Source organism: Hemiscyllium ocellatum, chromosome 21 (genome assembly GCF_020745735.1).
Source record: "Hemiscyllium ocellatum isolate sHemOce1 chromosome 21, sHemOce1.pat.X.cur, whole genome shotgun sequence".
In the NCBI taxonomy this organism is placed as follows: Eukaryota; Metazoa; Chordata; class Chondrichthyes; order Orectolobiformes; family Hemiscylliidae; genus Hemiscyllium; species Hemiscyllium ocellatum.
Genome location: NC_083421.1, coordinates 66,925,254 through 66,939,359, shown reverse-complemented (window position 1 = coordinate 66,939,359; position 14,106 = coordinate 66,925,254). Strand labels below are relative to the sequence as shown.

Here is a 14,106-nt window from a genome sequence, read left to right as displayed (position 1 = left end):
CTCGGTGAGCTTACCATGAGGAACATTGTTGAAAGCCTTACTAAAATCCATGTAAACAACATTCGCTGCTGTACCCTTATTGATCACCTTTGTCACCAGCTTGAAAGATTTAATCAAACGAGTAAGACATAATATTCCCCACATAAAGTCACGCTGACTGTTCCTAATTAGGCCAAACCTTTCCAAATGCGTATAAATCCTATCACTAATAATTCGCTGCAATAGCTTCCCTACGACTGAAGTGAGACTCACAGGCCTATAGTTTCCTGGATTATCCTTATTTCCCTTCTTGAACAGAACAATATTAGCTAACTCGCCAGACTTCCAGGCCCTCTCCAAAGGCTAGCAAGGATACAAAGATCTTGGTCAAGACCCAAGCAATCTTCATTCTTAATAATCTGGGGTAGATACCATGAAGCCCTGGGGACTTATCCATCTTAATGTTCTTCAAGAGATCTAACACTGCTTCTTTCTTGATCTCAAAATGTCCTAGCATGCTCCATACTAATCTCCGTTTGCCAGTATTTGTCCCATATTCCTTTAAAACATTCCTATACCCATCCAGATGCCTTTTAAATGTTGTAATTATATCTGCTTCCTCTACTTCCTTTGGCAGCTCAATCAATACTCGCACCACCCCTTGCATGTGAAAGTTGCCTCATAGATCCTTTTTAAGTTTTTCCCCTCTTACCTTAAACCTATGCCCTCTTGTTCTCGACTTCCCCCAAACCAGGAAAAGGACTTGACTATGTACCCTATCCATGCCCCTTATGATCTTGTAAACCTCTAAGGTCACCCCTCAGTCTCCCACATTCCAGGGGGAAAAACCCCATCCTTTTCAGCCTCTCCCTTTAGCTTAAACCTCCCGTCCTGGCAACATCCTTGCAAATCTTTTCTGAACCATCACAAGTTTAGCAACATCTTTCCTACAGAAGGGTAACCAAAGTTGTAATAATTGCCTCACCAATGTCCTGAACAGCCACAACATGACATCCCAACTCTTATATTCAAAGGTTGGACCGAGGAAGGCAAGCAACACCTTCTTCACCACCCTGTCTACCTGTGATTCTACTTTCAAGGAACAATGCACCTGCACCCATAGGTCTGTGGGTGGATGCCTTCACACCAACCCCACCATTCACTAAGGCAGGTCAAAGTAGCTTTGCTTTGCATTTCCTAGATCTTCATGCTGTTTCTGATCTTGTTTTTCAAAGCAACAAAATCAATTTAAAATCGTTGTGGTTCTGCTCGCCGAGCTGGAAGTTTTTGCTGCAAACGTTTCGTTCCCTGGCTAGGGAACATCATCAGTGCTGTTGGAGCCTCGTGTGAAGCGCTGCTTTGATGTTTCTTCCGGTATTTATAGTGGTTTGTTCTTGCTGCTTCCGGGTGTCAGTTTCAGCTGCAGTGATTTGTATGTGGGGTCCAGGTCGATGTGTCTGTTGATGGATGTTCTTGCCGTTTCCGGGTGTCAGTTTCAGCTGTAGTGGTTTGTATATGGTGTCCAGGTCAATGTGTGTCTGTTGATGGAGTTTGGGGATGAATGCCATGCTTCTAGGAATTCTCTGGCTGTTCTCTGTCTGGCTTGTCCTATGATAGTGGTGTTTTCCCAGTCAAATTCATGTTGCTGGTTGTCTGAGTGTATGGCTACTAGGGATAGCTGGTCGTGTCGTTTTGTGGCTAGCTGATGTTCATGGATGCGGATTGTTAGCTGTCTTCCTGTTTGTCCTATATAGTGTTTTGTGCAGTCCTTGCATGGTATTTTGTAAACTACGTTAGTTTGGCTCATGCTGGGTATTGGGTCCTTTGTTCTAGTGAGTTGTTGTCTGAGCGTGGATGTTGGCTTGTGTGCTGTTATGAGTCCTAAGGGTCGCAGTAGTCTGGCTGTCAGTTCTGAGACGCTCCTGACGTATGGTAGACTGGCTAGTCCTTTTGGTTGTGGCATGTCCTCGTTCCATAGTACAAATCAACAGAACACCCATGGGATCACCAATCTCGGGACTCATAGCAGAGGCAGTTATGCAAAGGTTAGAACATACAGCCATACCACAAATCCAACCCAAACACAAAACGACACGACCAGCTATCTCTAGTAGCCATACACTCAGACAACCAGCAACATGAATTTGACTGGGAAAACACCACTATCATAGGACAAGCCAGACAGAGAACAGCCAGAGAATTCCTAGAAGCATGGCATTCATCCCCAAACTCCAACCCGAGCTACAAATCTTCAATCAGATTTTAAACAATTTAAAATCCTTGCTGCATTCAATGTGGAGAACAGTCTGGAAGAGCTGGACTTTGGGGCGGCACGGTGGCTCAGTGGTTAGCACTGTTGCCTCACTGGGTTTGATCCCTGCCTTGGGTGACTGACTGTGTGCAGTTTGCACGTTCTCCCCACGTCTCTGTGGGCTTCATCCCACAGTCCAAAGATGTGCAAGTCAGGTGAATTGGTCATGCTAAATTGCCCATAGTGAAAGGTGCATTAGTCAGAGGGAAATGGGTCTGGATGGTTACTCTTCGGAGGGTTAGCAGGGACTTGCGGGGCTGAAGACCCTGTGTCCACACTGTAGGAATCTAATTTTAAATCAGCAATCACTCAGTGGCAGGGTTTACATGCACAAGGAAGCACATGTAAGCTCGATTTGGGGCAGCAGCACGTGGGGGCCAGGAGGCCCAGCAAGCAGAAAACACTTTGGCCCAATCTCCCTTCTTCCACGCTGCCACTTTTGGATCACCCCGTCTGACCTGCATCTCCACAAAACTGTTTGGATGGGTACAACACATGCCTTGGCATAAATGCTCTGATGTCAGCAAACGTACCCACCACCTTTAACAGTCAAATAAACAGCTGGATTTCCAGTACTGGCCAAATATGTCAGCACAGTAAAACAAAATGAAATATCAATGAGATTATGCAAGACTCACAGGAGGTACAATTTACACAACACATTACTAAACATTAATCAGCAATAACTGACCATCCCAGCTCCCACAAGGTGGGGATAGGGGGAGGCAAGGGAGGGAAAGAGACCTTCTCGGTGCAAAGAACAGGAGTTGGGGAGGTGGGGGCGAGAGGTGGGGGTGGAGAGATGGTGGTTGGGGGTGGGAAGATGGTGGGGAATTGGGGGGGGTGGTGGCCAGGGGGTGGGAAGATGGTGGGGGGGTGGAGAGGAGATGGTGGCGGTGGTGGGGTGGGTGGGGAGATGGTGGCGGTGGGGGCAGGGGTGGGGAGATGGTGGCGGTGGGGGCAGGGGCGGGGAGATGGTGGCGGTGGGGGCAGGGGCGGGGAGATGGTGGTGGGGGGAGATGGTGATGCGGGGTGAGGGTGGGGAGATGGAGGTGGGAGTGGGGAGATGGTGTGGGGGGGTGGGGAGATGGTGGTGGGGGGGTGGGGAGATGGTGGTGGGAGGTGGGGGTGGGGAGATGGAGATGGGGGTGGGGGTGGGGAGATGGAGGAGGGGGTGGGGAGATGGTGGTGGGGGGTGAGGAGATGGTGGTGGGGGGTGAGGAGATGGTGGTGGGGGGTGAGGAGATGGTGGTGGGGGGTGAGGAGATGGTGGTGGGGGGTGAGGGTGGGGAGATGGAGGCGGGAGTGGGGAGATGGTGCTGGGGAGTGGGGAGATGGTGCTGGGGGGTGGGGAGATGGTGTTGAGGGGTGGGGAGATGGTGGTGGGGGGTGGGGGTGGGGAGATGGTGGTGGGGGGTGGGGGTGGGGAGATGGTGGTGGGGGGTGGGGAGATGGTGGTGGGGGGTGAGGAGATGGTGGTGGGGGGTGAGGGTGGGGAGATGGTGGGGGGTGGGGAGATGGTGGTGGGGAGATGGTGGCGGGGGGTGAGGGTGAGGAGGTGGGAGTGGGGAGATGGTGGTGGGGGGTGGGGAGATGGTGGTGGGGAGATGGTGGTGGGGGGGTGGGGGTGGGAGTGGGGAGATGGCGGTGGGGGGTGGGGAGATGGTGGTGGGGGGGTGGGGAGATGGTGGTGGGGGCTGGGGAGATGGTGGTGGGGAGATGGTGGCGGGGGGGTGAGAGATGGTGGCAGGGGTGAGGGTGAGGAGATGGTGGTGGGGGGTGGGGAGGTGGGGGGTGGGGAGATGGTGGTGGGAGGTGGGGGTGGGGAGATGGAGATGGGGGTGGGGGTGGGGAGATGGAGGAGGGGGTGGGGAGATGGTGGTGGGGGGTGAGGGTGGGGAGATGGAGGCGGGAGTGGGGAGATGGTGCTGGGGAGTGGGGAGATGGTGCTGGGGGGTGGGGAGATGGTGTTGAGGGGTGGGGAGATGGTGGTGGGGGGTGGGGGTGGGGAGATGGTGGTGGGGGGTGGGGGTGGGGAGATGGTGGTGGGGGGTGGGGAGATGGTGGTGGGGGGTGAGGAGATGGTGGTGGGGGGTGAGGGTGGGGAGATGGTGGTGGGGGGTGAGGGTGGGGAGATGGTGGGGGGTGGGGAGATGGTGGTGGGGAGATGGTGGCGGGGGGTGAGGGTGAGGAGGTGGGAGTGGGGAGATGGTGGTGGGGGGTGGGGAGATGGTGGTGGGGAGATGGTGGTGGGGGGGTGGGGGTGAGAGTGGGGAGATGGCGGTGGGGGGTGGGGAGATGGTGGTGGGGGGGTGGGGAGATGGTGGTGGGGAGATGGTGGCGGGGGGGTGAGAGATGGTGGCAGGGGTGAGGGTGAGGAGATGGTGGTGGGGGGTGGGGAGGTGGGGGGTGGGGAGATGGTGGTGGGAGGTGGGGGTGGGGAGATGGAGATGGGGGTGGGGGTGGGGATCGGGAGATGGTGGTGGGGGGTGGGGATGGGGAGATGGTGGTGGGGGGTGGGGATGGGGAGATGGTGGTGGGGGGTGGGGATGGGGAGATGGTGGTGGGGGGATGGTGGTGGGGGGTGGGGATCGGGAGATGGTGGTGGGGGGTGGGGCAGTAGCCATATCCAAACCCTCCCTTCCCCCACTCACTTCATGTTCTCCACGTCGCGGCCCCGAAACAGACAGAGTGGGATGACCGGGACAGCGAGCGCCATGATCCAGGAATAATAAAATCCCATTTTACAGTAATAACGGAAGCCGGAGCTCAGCAACCACAGCAGCGGCAGCAGCAGCGGGATCGGCAACAGGAACCACAGCGGGGCCATGGCCTCGGCCCACGGCGGGACTAACCGTCTCCCGGAGCCCGCGGCCTGGGCCTCTCTCAGGAGCAGCGGAGGCTCGGTGTCGGGGCCTGTCCCGGGGGGTTTCGGTTTCGAGGCCGGGGCCTGTCCCGGGGGTTTCGGTTTCGAGGCTGGGGCTGGGGCCGGGGCCGGGGCCTGTCCCGGGGGTTGGAGCCTCTCGCGCGGATTGTGCTGTTTCCGGGAGACGTCGACAAACACACATGCGCAGACCGCGCTAACGGTCAGGGGCGGGGCCTAACGGCAGGGTTGGGTCACGTGGTCTGCGGTGGTGCGTTAGTTTAAGATCAGACAACCCAAGGTAATAGACCAACCACGTGATGAAGGCGCTGCGCTCTAAAAGCTCGTTCTTCCGCATGAACCTGTCGGACTATAACCTGGTGTCGTGTGGTTTTTAACTTGGCCATTCCTGATGAAGGGCTTTTGCCTGAAATTTGGATTCCCCAGGCCCTCGGATGCCCCCTGACCCGCTGTGCTTTTCCAGCACCACACCCTGTACCCCAGCCCACCCCTGGCTCCTTCACATCAGGAGATAGTGAGGAGTGTACTGCTGGAACAACACAGCAGGTCAGGCAGCATCTGAGGGGCAGGAGGGTCAATGTTTTGGGCATAAACCCTTCATTCGGAATAGGGGGCAAGGGTGCTAAGAGATAAATAGGAGGTTGTTGGGGTGAGGCTGGGGGGGAAGGTAGCTGGGAAGGTGATAGGTAGGTGCAAGTGAGGGGTAATAGTGATAGGTTGGAGCGGAGGGTGAAGCAGATAGGTGGGAAGGAAGATGGACATGTAGGACAGTTCAAGAGGGCAGTGCAGAGTTAGAGTGTTGGATCTGGGATGAAGTGGGGCAAGGGAAGATGAAACTGGTGAGGTCCGCATTGATCCTCATTACAAAAGAAAAAGTGCTAGAAAAGCTAAAAGGTCTTGAAGTTGATAAATCTCCTGGCCCCGATGGGATACACCCTAGAGTTCTGAGGGAGGTGGCTGAGGAAATAGCGGAGGCATTGGTTGAGATCTTTCAAAAGTCACTGGAGTCAGGGAAAGTCCCGGATGATTGGAAAATCGCTGTTGTAACCCCCCTTGTTCAAGAAAGGATCAAGACAAAAGATGGAAAATTATAGGCCATTTAGCCTAACCTTGGTTGTTGGTAAAATTCTAGAATCCATCATTAAGGATGAGGTTTCTAAATTCTTGGAAGAGCAGAGTCTGATTAGAACAAGCAGCATCCAAGGAACAGGAAATTCAACGTTTCGGGCATAAGCCCTTCATCAGGAACACATTTGCGGCTCTGATCTCCAGCATCTACAGACCTCACTTTTTACTCGGATTAGAACAAGCCAACATGGATTTAGTAAGGGGAGGTCATGCCTGACAAAGCTGTTAGAATTCTTTGAAGAGGTGACAAGTAGGTTAGACCAGGGAAACCCAGTGGATGTGGTCTGTCTAGACTTCCAAAAGGCCTTTGATAAGCTGCCACACGGGAGGCTGCTGAGCAAGGTGAGGGCCCATGGTGTTCGAGGTGAGCTACTGGTATGGACTGAGGATTGGCTGTCTGACAGAAGGCAGAGAGTTGGGATAAAAGGTTCTTTTTCGGAATGGCAGCCGGTGACAAGCGGTGTCCCGCATATTTCAGTGTTGGGGACACAGCTGTTCACGTTATATATTAATGATCTGGATGAAGGGACTGGGGGCATTCTCGCGAAGTTTGCCGAAGATACGAAGTTAGGTGGACAGGCAGGTAGTACTGAGGAAGTGGGGAGGCTGCAGAAGGATCTAGACAGTTTGGGAGAGTGGTTCAGGAAATGGCTGATGGAATTCAATGTGAGCAAATGCAAGGTCTTGCACTTTGGAAAAAAGAATACAAGCATGGACTACTTTCTCAATGGTGAGAAATTCATAAAGCCAAAGTACAAAGGGATCTGGGAGTACTAGTCGAGGATTCTCTAAAGGTAAACATTCAGGTTGAGTCCGTGATTAAGAGTGCAAATGCAATGTTGTCATTTATCTCAAGAGGGTTGGAATATAAAAGCACCGTTGTGCTACTGCGACTTTATAAAGCTCTGGTTAGGCCCAATTTGGAGTACTGTGTCCAGTTTTGGTCCCCACACCTCAGGAAGGACATACTGGCACTGGAGCGTGTCAAGGGGAGATTCACAAGGATGATCCCTGGAATGGTAGGTCGAACATATGAGGAACAGCTGAGGATCCTGGGATTGTATTCATTGGAGTTTAGAAGATTAAGGGGAGATTTAATAGAAACTTACAAGATAATACATGGCTTGGAAAGGGTGGATGCTAGGAAATTGTTTCCGTTAGGCGAGAAGACTAGGACCCGTGGACACGGCCTTAGAATTAGAGGGGGTCAATTCAGAACAGAAATGCGGAGACGTTTCTTCAGCCAGAGAGTGGTGGGCCTGGAATTCATTGCCACGGAGTGCAGTGGAGGCTGGGAAGCTAAATGTCTTCAAGGCAGAGATTGATAAATTCTTGATGTCACAAGGAATTAAGGGCTATGGGGAGAATGCGGGTAAGTGGAGTTGAAATGCCCATCAGCCATGATTGAATGGTGGAGTGGACTCGATAGGCCGAATGGCCTTACTTCCACTCCTAGGTCTTATGGTCTTATCCCATGCAGTTGGAGGTCTCATGCTGGAAGATAACAGGCATAGTGTGGCTAGGATTTGGTGGTGGAGGAGACCCAGGACTTGCATGTCCTTAGCAGAGTCGGAGGGGGAGTTGAAGTGTTCAGCCACAGGGTTATGAGGGTGTTTGGTGCGTTTGTCCCAGAGATGTTCCTTGAAACATTCCACGAGTTGGTGTCCTGTCTCCCCAGTGTAGGGGAGACCACATTGAGAGCAACGGACAGAGTAGTTGACGTGTTTGGATGTGCAGGAAAATCTCTGCAGGAAGTGGAAGGATCCGTTGGGGCCTTGGATGGAGTTGAAGGGGGAGGTGTAAGTGCAGATTTTACACCTCTTGTAGCGTCAAGGGAAGGTGCCGGGAGTGGAGGGCGGGCTGGTGAGGGGCATGAACTTAATGAATTAGTCGCAGAGGGAATGGTTTCTACGGAATGTTGATGGGGTGAGGAAGGAAATATAGCTCTCTGGTGGTTGGGTCTGACTGTAGGTGGCAGATATGATGGAGGATTATATCCAAAGATTGGTGGGATGGAAGGTGAGGACTGAGGGAATTCTATCCTTGTTGTGGTTCGAGGGGTGGGGTTCAAGGATGGAGGAGGTATGGGAAGTGGAGGAGATGCGCTGGACGGCATTGTTCACGATGTGAAATGAGAAATTGCGGTCCATAAAGTAGGAGGCCACCTGGGCTGTTCTAGAGTGGAATTGCTCCTCCTGGGAGCAGAAGCAGTGGAGGAATTGGGAGTAAGGGATAGCGTTTTTACAAAAGGGGGCATGGAAGGACGTGTAGTCCAGGGAGTTAGTGGTTTTGAAGTAGATGTCCGTTGCCGGAGATGGACGGAGAGGTCCAGGAAGGGGAGGTAGGTGTCCAAGTTGGTCCGGATGAACTTGAGGTCATGGTGGAAGGTGTTTGTGAAGTTGATGAACTGATCAATCTCCTCATGGGAACATGAGGTTGCTCCGATACAGTGATCAATATAGTGGAACACCTCACTTGTCCATCATCCTTCCCAACCATCTGCTCCACCCTCCATTCTGACTTATCACCATCACCCCCACCTGCATCTACCTATCATCTTCCAAGCTACCTTCACCTCAGCCCCAGCCCACCACATCTATTTATCTCTCAGCACCCTGTCCCCATCCCTGATGAATGGCTTATGCCTGAAACGTCAACTCTTCTGCTCCTCGGATGCTGCCTTCTGTGCTTTTCTAGCGCCACACTTTTCGACATGCGATCTGAGGCTGAGCCTGACATCTGTCACCATTCAGCCTATCTGTGCTGGCTGACTCAACATTTTGATTAAGTACGACCACCTCCTCTGCCAACGCCTTCCAGGGATTTACCAGACTTGTGTAAAAAATATCTGCCACTCATACTTCCTTTAAATTTTGTTCCTTTTACCTTAAACCTATGTTCCCTAGTAATTAGCATTTCTACCCAGGGAAAAAAGTCTCAGACTATCCATTCTATCAATGTATCTTATAATTTAATAAACTTCTATTAGGTTGCCCCTCAGCCTCCAGCATTAAAGTGAAAACAAAATTTGGAGGTGCCACCTGATGAAGGAGCAGCGCTCCAAAAGCTAGTGCTTTTAAATAAACCTGTTGGACTATAACCTGGTGTTGTGTGATTTTAAACAAGTGAGAACACAATGAGTTCATCCAATCTCTCCTTGTAGCTAATACCCTCCAAACCAGGCAATATCCTGATAAACTGTTTCTGTACCCTCTCCAAAGCACCCATATCTTTCTGGTAGTTTGGTGACCAGAACTGCATGCAATATTCCAAGTGTGACCTGAGTAAGGTCCTGTACATCTGCAATATGACTTGACAATTTTTATACTCTATGCTCAGTTCTTTTCACTCCAGCACCCCCTCTACAATTGTACCACCTATTTTATAACCTCTTTCAATGTTATTCTGACCAAAGTTCATCATCCCATATTTCTGAGTATTGAATTGCATCTGCCACCATTCTGCCCACTCCACCAACTTGTCAGTGTCCTTGTGGAGATCCAACTATTTTCCTCAGTTCAGAATTCTTCCAAGTTTAGTGTCCTCTGCAAACTTGGAAATTGTCCCACATACTCTTAAGATCCAGATTATTAATATATTAGGTAAAGCAAGGATTATAATACTGACCCCTGGGGAACTCCGTGACAAATATACCTCCAGTTTGAAAAAAAATCCATTGACCATTACTCTCTATTTCCTATTGCTCTGCCAATTTTATATCCATATTGCTGCTGTCCCTTTTATACCACGACCTACAATTGACCTCTGATCTGAGGAAGGGTCACTCAACTCGAAATGTTAACTCTCATATCTCTCCACAGATGCTGCCAGACCTGCTGAGCTTTTCCAGTGATTTCTGTTTTTATTTCTGTTGGGAGGCATTTTATCGAATGACTTGTGAAATTCCATGTTGATACCATTAACCCCATCAACTTTTCCTCAAATTCCACGTTAATACTGTTAACCCCATCAACTTTTTCTGATACCTCTTCTAAAAACTTCAGTAAGTTAGTGAAACATTTCCTTGAGAAATATTTGCTAACTCTTTCTAGTGAACCCCTCCTTTTCCCATGGGGTTGCAGGTAGACAGGATAGTGTAGAAGGCATTTGCTTTCCTTTATTGGTCAGAATATTGAGTACAGGAGTTGGGAGGTCATGTTGTGGCCACTGTTGGAATATTGCGTGCAATTCTGGTCTCCTTCCTATTGGAAAGATGTTGTGAAACTTGAAAGGGTTCAGAAAAGATTTACAAGAATGTTGTCAGGGTTGGAGGATATGAGCTATAGGGAGAGGCTGAACAGGCTGGGGCTGTTTTCTCTCGAGCTGAGGGGTGACTACAAAGGTTTATAAAATCATGAGGGCATGGATAGGATAAATAGACAAGGTTTTTTTCCCTGGAGTGGGGGACTCCAGAATTAGAAGGAATAGGTGAGAGGGGAAAGATATAAAAGAGACTTAAGGGGTAACTTTTTCACTCAGAGGGTGTATGGAATGAGTTGCCAGAGGAAGTGGTGGAAGCTAGTACAATTGCAACATTTAAAAGGCATCTGGATGGGTATATTAATAGGAAGGGTTTGGAGGGATATGGGTCAGGTGATGGCAAGTGGGACTATAGTGGGTTGGGATATCTAGTCGGCATGGAGAATTTGGACCGAAGGGTCTGTTTCCATGCTGTGCATCTCTATGACTATGATTGTATTATACATAATTGTTTTTAGAGGTTTGCCCACCACTGAAATTAAACTGACTAGTCTGTAATTATTGGGATTACAACCTTTCTTGAACCCGGCGTGGTTTGTAATTCTCCAGTCTTCTGGCACCTCCAGTGAAGTGGAGAAAGGGAAAGAGCGAAAGATTGTGGTCAGTGCTGCCACAGTTTCTACTCCATTCAAAATACTTGGATGCGTTTTATCCCATCTTGGTACTTTGTGAATTTCAAATGCCAACTATCACTCCAAGACGTCTTCTTTAATAATTTTTAACTTTTCTCGTGCCAGAGTTTCTCCCCTGTCACCATGGCCTGGGCAGCATCCTCCTTGTTTGAAATACAAATGCAAAGTATTCATTTAGCACTCAGCCACATACCCTGCCTCCAAGTGCAAATCCCCTTTTTGGTCTATAATCAATCCTACTTTTCCTTTAACTACACTTTCAACATAGAACCTGTAAAACCTATAAAATTGGAACAGGACAAGACAGGGTAAATGCAGGAAGTATGTTCTCGATGACCCAGAAGTGCAAAATCAGGGGTCACAGTCTAAGGATACTAGGTAGGCCAATTTGGACTGAGGTAAGAAATCTCTTCACCCAGAGTGTCTTGAGCCTGTAGAATTTTCTGTCACAGAAAGCAGCTGAGGCCAAAATATTGAATGCTTTCAGGAAGGAGTTAAATATAATTCTTACAGCTAAAGGAATCAAAGGGTATGGGGAGAAGGTGGGAACAGGGAATTAATTTGGATGACCAGCCATGATTATAATGAATGGCTGAGCAGGCTTGAAGAGCTGAACAACCTGTTTCGGCTCCTATTTTCTATGTTTCTGTGCTCACCACATTCACAAGGCATCCTTTGTTCTAGTGTTATTCCATGCATGATGTATAGTTTATTACAACCTTGATTTGCCTAATAATTCATATGTAATTTGTTTATTCTCATAGAGTCATAGAGATGTACAGCATGAGTCTAAAGATTCCAAGAACTGAAATCCTGTTGATAAATTTTTAATTTAACATTGTTTGGTAAAGTTGGTGATTTTGCTTTACAGATCCTCATTGGGATTTGAACAAAATTAGTAGCTGAAGTTTGGGACGATGTGATCGAAGTTAGGCTGAAACTGGTTATGATAGTGGTGGAGGGCTTGTACCTGAAAAGTTGATTCTCCTGCTTCTTGGATGCATTTTTGCCTTTACAAACTATATGTGTTAAAAATAGAATAAATATAGAACATAGAACAGTACAGCACAGAACAGGCCCTTCAACCCACGATGTTGCCGACCATTGATCCTCATGTAAGGTAAACCTAATGTACGAACCCTCAAATTTCTGTGACCACATGCATGTCCAGCAGTCTCTTAAATATCCCCAATGACTTCGCTTCCACAACTGCTGCTGGCAACGCATTCCATGCTCTCTGCGTAAAGAACCCGCCTCTGACATCCCCTCTATACATTCCGCCAAACAGCTTAAAACTACGACCCCTCATGTTAACAATTTCTGCCCTGGGAAAAAGCTTCTGGCTATCAACTCTATCTATTCCTCTCATTATCTTGTACACCTCAATTAAGACCCCTCTCTTCCTTTTTTTTTCCAATGGAAAAAGTCCGAGCTCAGTCAACCTCTCTTCGTAAGATAAACCCTCCATTCCAGGCAGCATCCTGGTAAACCTTCTCTGAACCCTCTCCAAAGCATCCACGTCTTTCCTATAATAGGGCGACCAGAATTGGACACAGTATTCCAAATGTGATCTAACCAAAGTTTTATAGAGCTGCAACAAGATCTCATGGCTCTTAAACTCAATTCCCCTGTTAATGAAAGCCAAAACACCATATGCTTTCTTAACAACCCTGTCCACCTGGGTGGCAATTTTAAGGGATCTATGTACCTGCACACCAAGATCCCGCTGTCCCTCCACACTGCCAAGAATCCTGCCTTTAATCCTGTACTCAACTTTCAAGTTTGACCTTCCAAAATGCATCACTTCACATTTATCAAGGTTGAATTCCATCTGCCACCTCTCAGCCCATCTTTGCATCCTGTCAATGTCACGCAGCAGCCTACAACAGTCCTCTATACTGTCAACGACACCTCCAACCTTTGTGTCGTCTGCAAACTTGCTAACCCATCCTTCAATCTCCTCATCCAAGTCATTAATAAAAATTACAAAGAGTAGAGGCCCAAGAACAGACCCTAGTGGAACACCACTCACCACAGACTTCCAGGCAGAATATTTTCCTTCCACTACCACTCGCTGTCTTCTGTCAACCAGCCAATTCTGTATCCAGACAGCTAAATTTCCCTGTTTCCCATTCCTCCTGACCTTCTGAATGAGCCTACCCTGGGAAACCTTATCAAATGCCTTACTGAAGTCCACATATACAACTTCAACTGCTCAGCCCTCATCAACTTGTCGAGTAACATCCTCAAAGAACTCAGTAAGATTTGTGAGGCATGACCTGACCCTCACAAATCCATGCTGACTGCATTTAATTAAGCCATGCTCTTCCAGATGGTCATAAATCCTATCCCTCAGAATCCTCTCTAACACCTTGCAGATGACAGACGTGAGACTGACTGGTCTGTAAATGCCAGGGATTTCCCTATTTCCTTTCTTGAAGAGAGGGATTACATTTGCCTCCCTGCAGTCCTCAGGTACGACTCTGGTGGAGAGTGAGGATGCAAAGATCTTCGCAAGCGGTGAAGCAATCACATTTCTCGCTTCCCAAAGCAACCGAGGACAAATCTGGTCTGGCCCTGGCAACTTGCCAATCTTAATGTTTGTCAAAATTTTCAGCACATCAGCTTCCTCAATCTCTATCTGTTCCAGCATGCTTACCTGCTCCTCAATGGTTTCATTCACTAAAAGTCCTTTCCTTTAGTAAAGACAAAAGCAAAAAACTCATTTAGGGCTTCCCTTACCACCTCAGACTCTATACACATGTTCCCTATGCTATCCCTGATCGGCCCTACTCTTTCCTTGATCATTCTCTTATTCCTCACATACGTGTAAAATGCCTTTGGATTCTCCCGAATCCTTCCTGCCAAGCCTTTTTCGTGCCCCCTCCTGGCTCTCCTCAGACCATTTTTGA

The 14,106-nt window shown here is 49.1% G+C and overlaps 1 protein-coding gene across 1 annotated transcript in view; it reads right to left on the bottom strand.

Moving 5' to 3' along the window:
• agpat2 (1-acylglycerol-3-phosphate O-acyltransferase 2 (lysophosphatidic acid acyltransferase, beta)) overlaps window positions 1–5,359 on the bottom strand; it is a 72,453-nt gene extending 67,094 nt beyond the window's left edge. Inside the window, exon 1 of the mRNA XM_060841689.1 lies at window positions 4,945–5,359. Coding sequence (XP_060697672.1) covers window positions 4,945–5,120 — 176 coding nt within the window. The 5' untranslated portion in view covers window positions 5,121–5,359. The remainder of the gene's footprint in view (window positions 1–4,944) is intronic.
• Window positions 5,360–14,106: the final 8,747 nt, after the last annotated feature.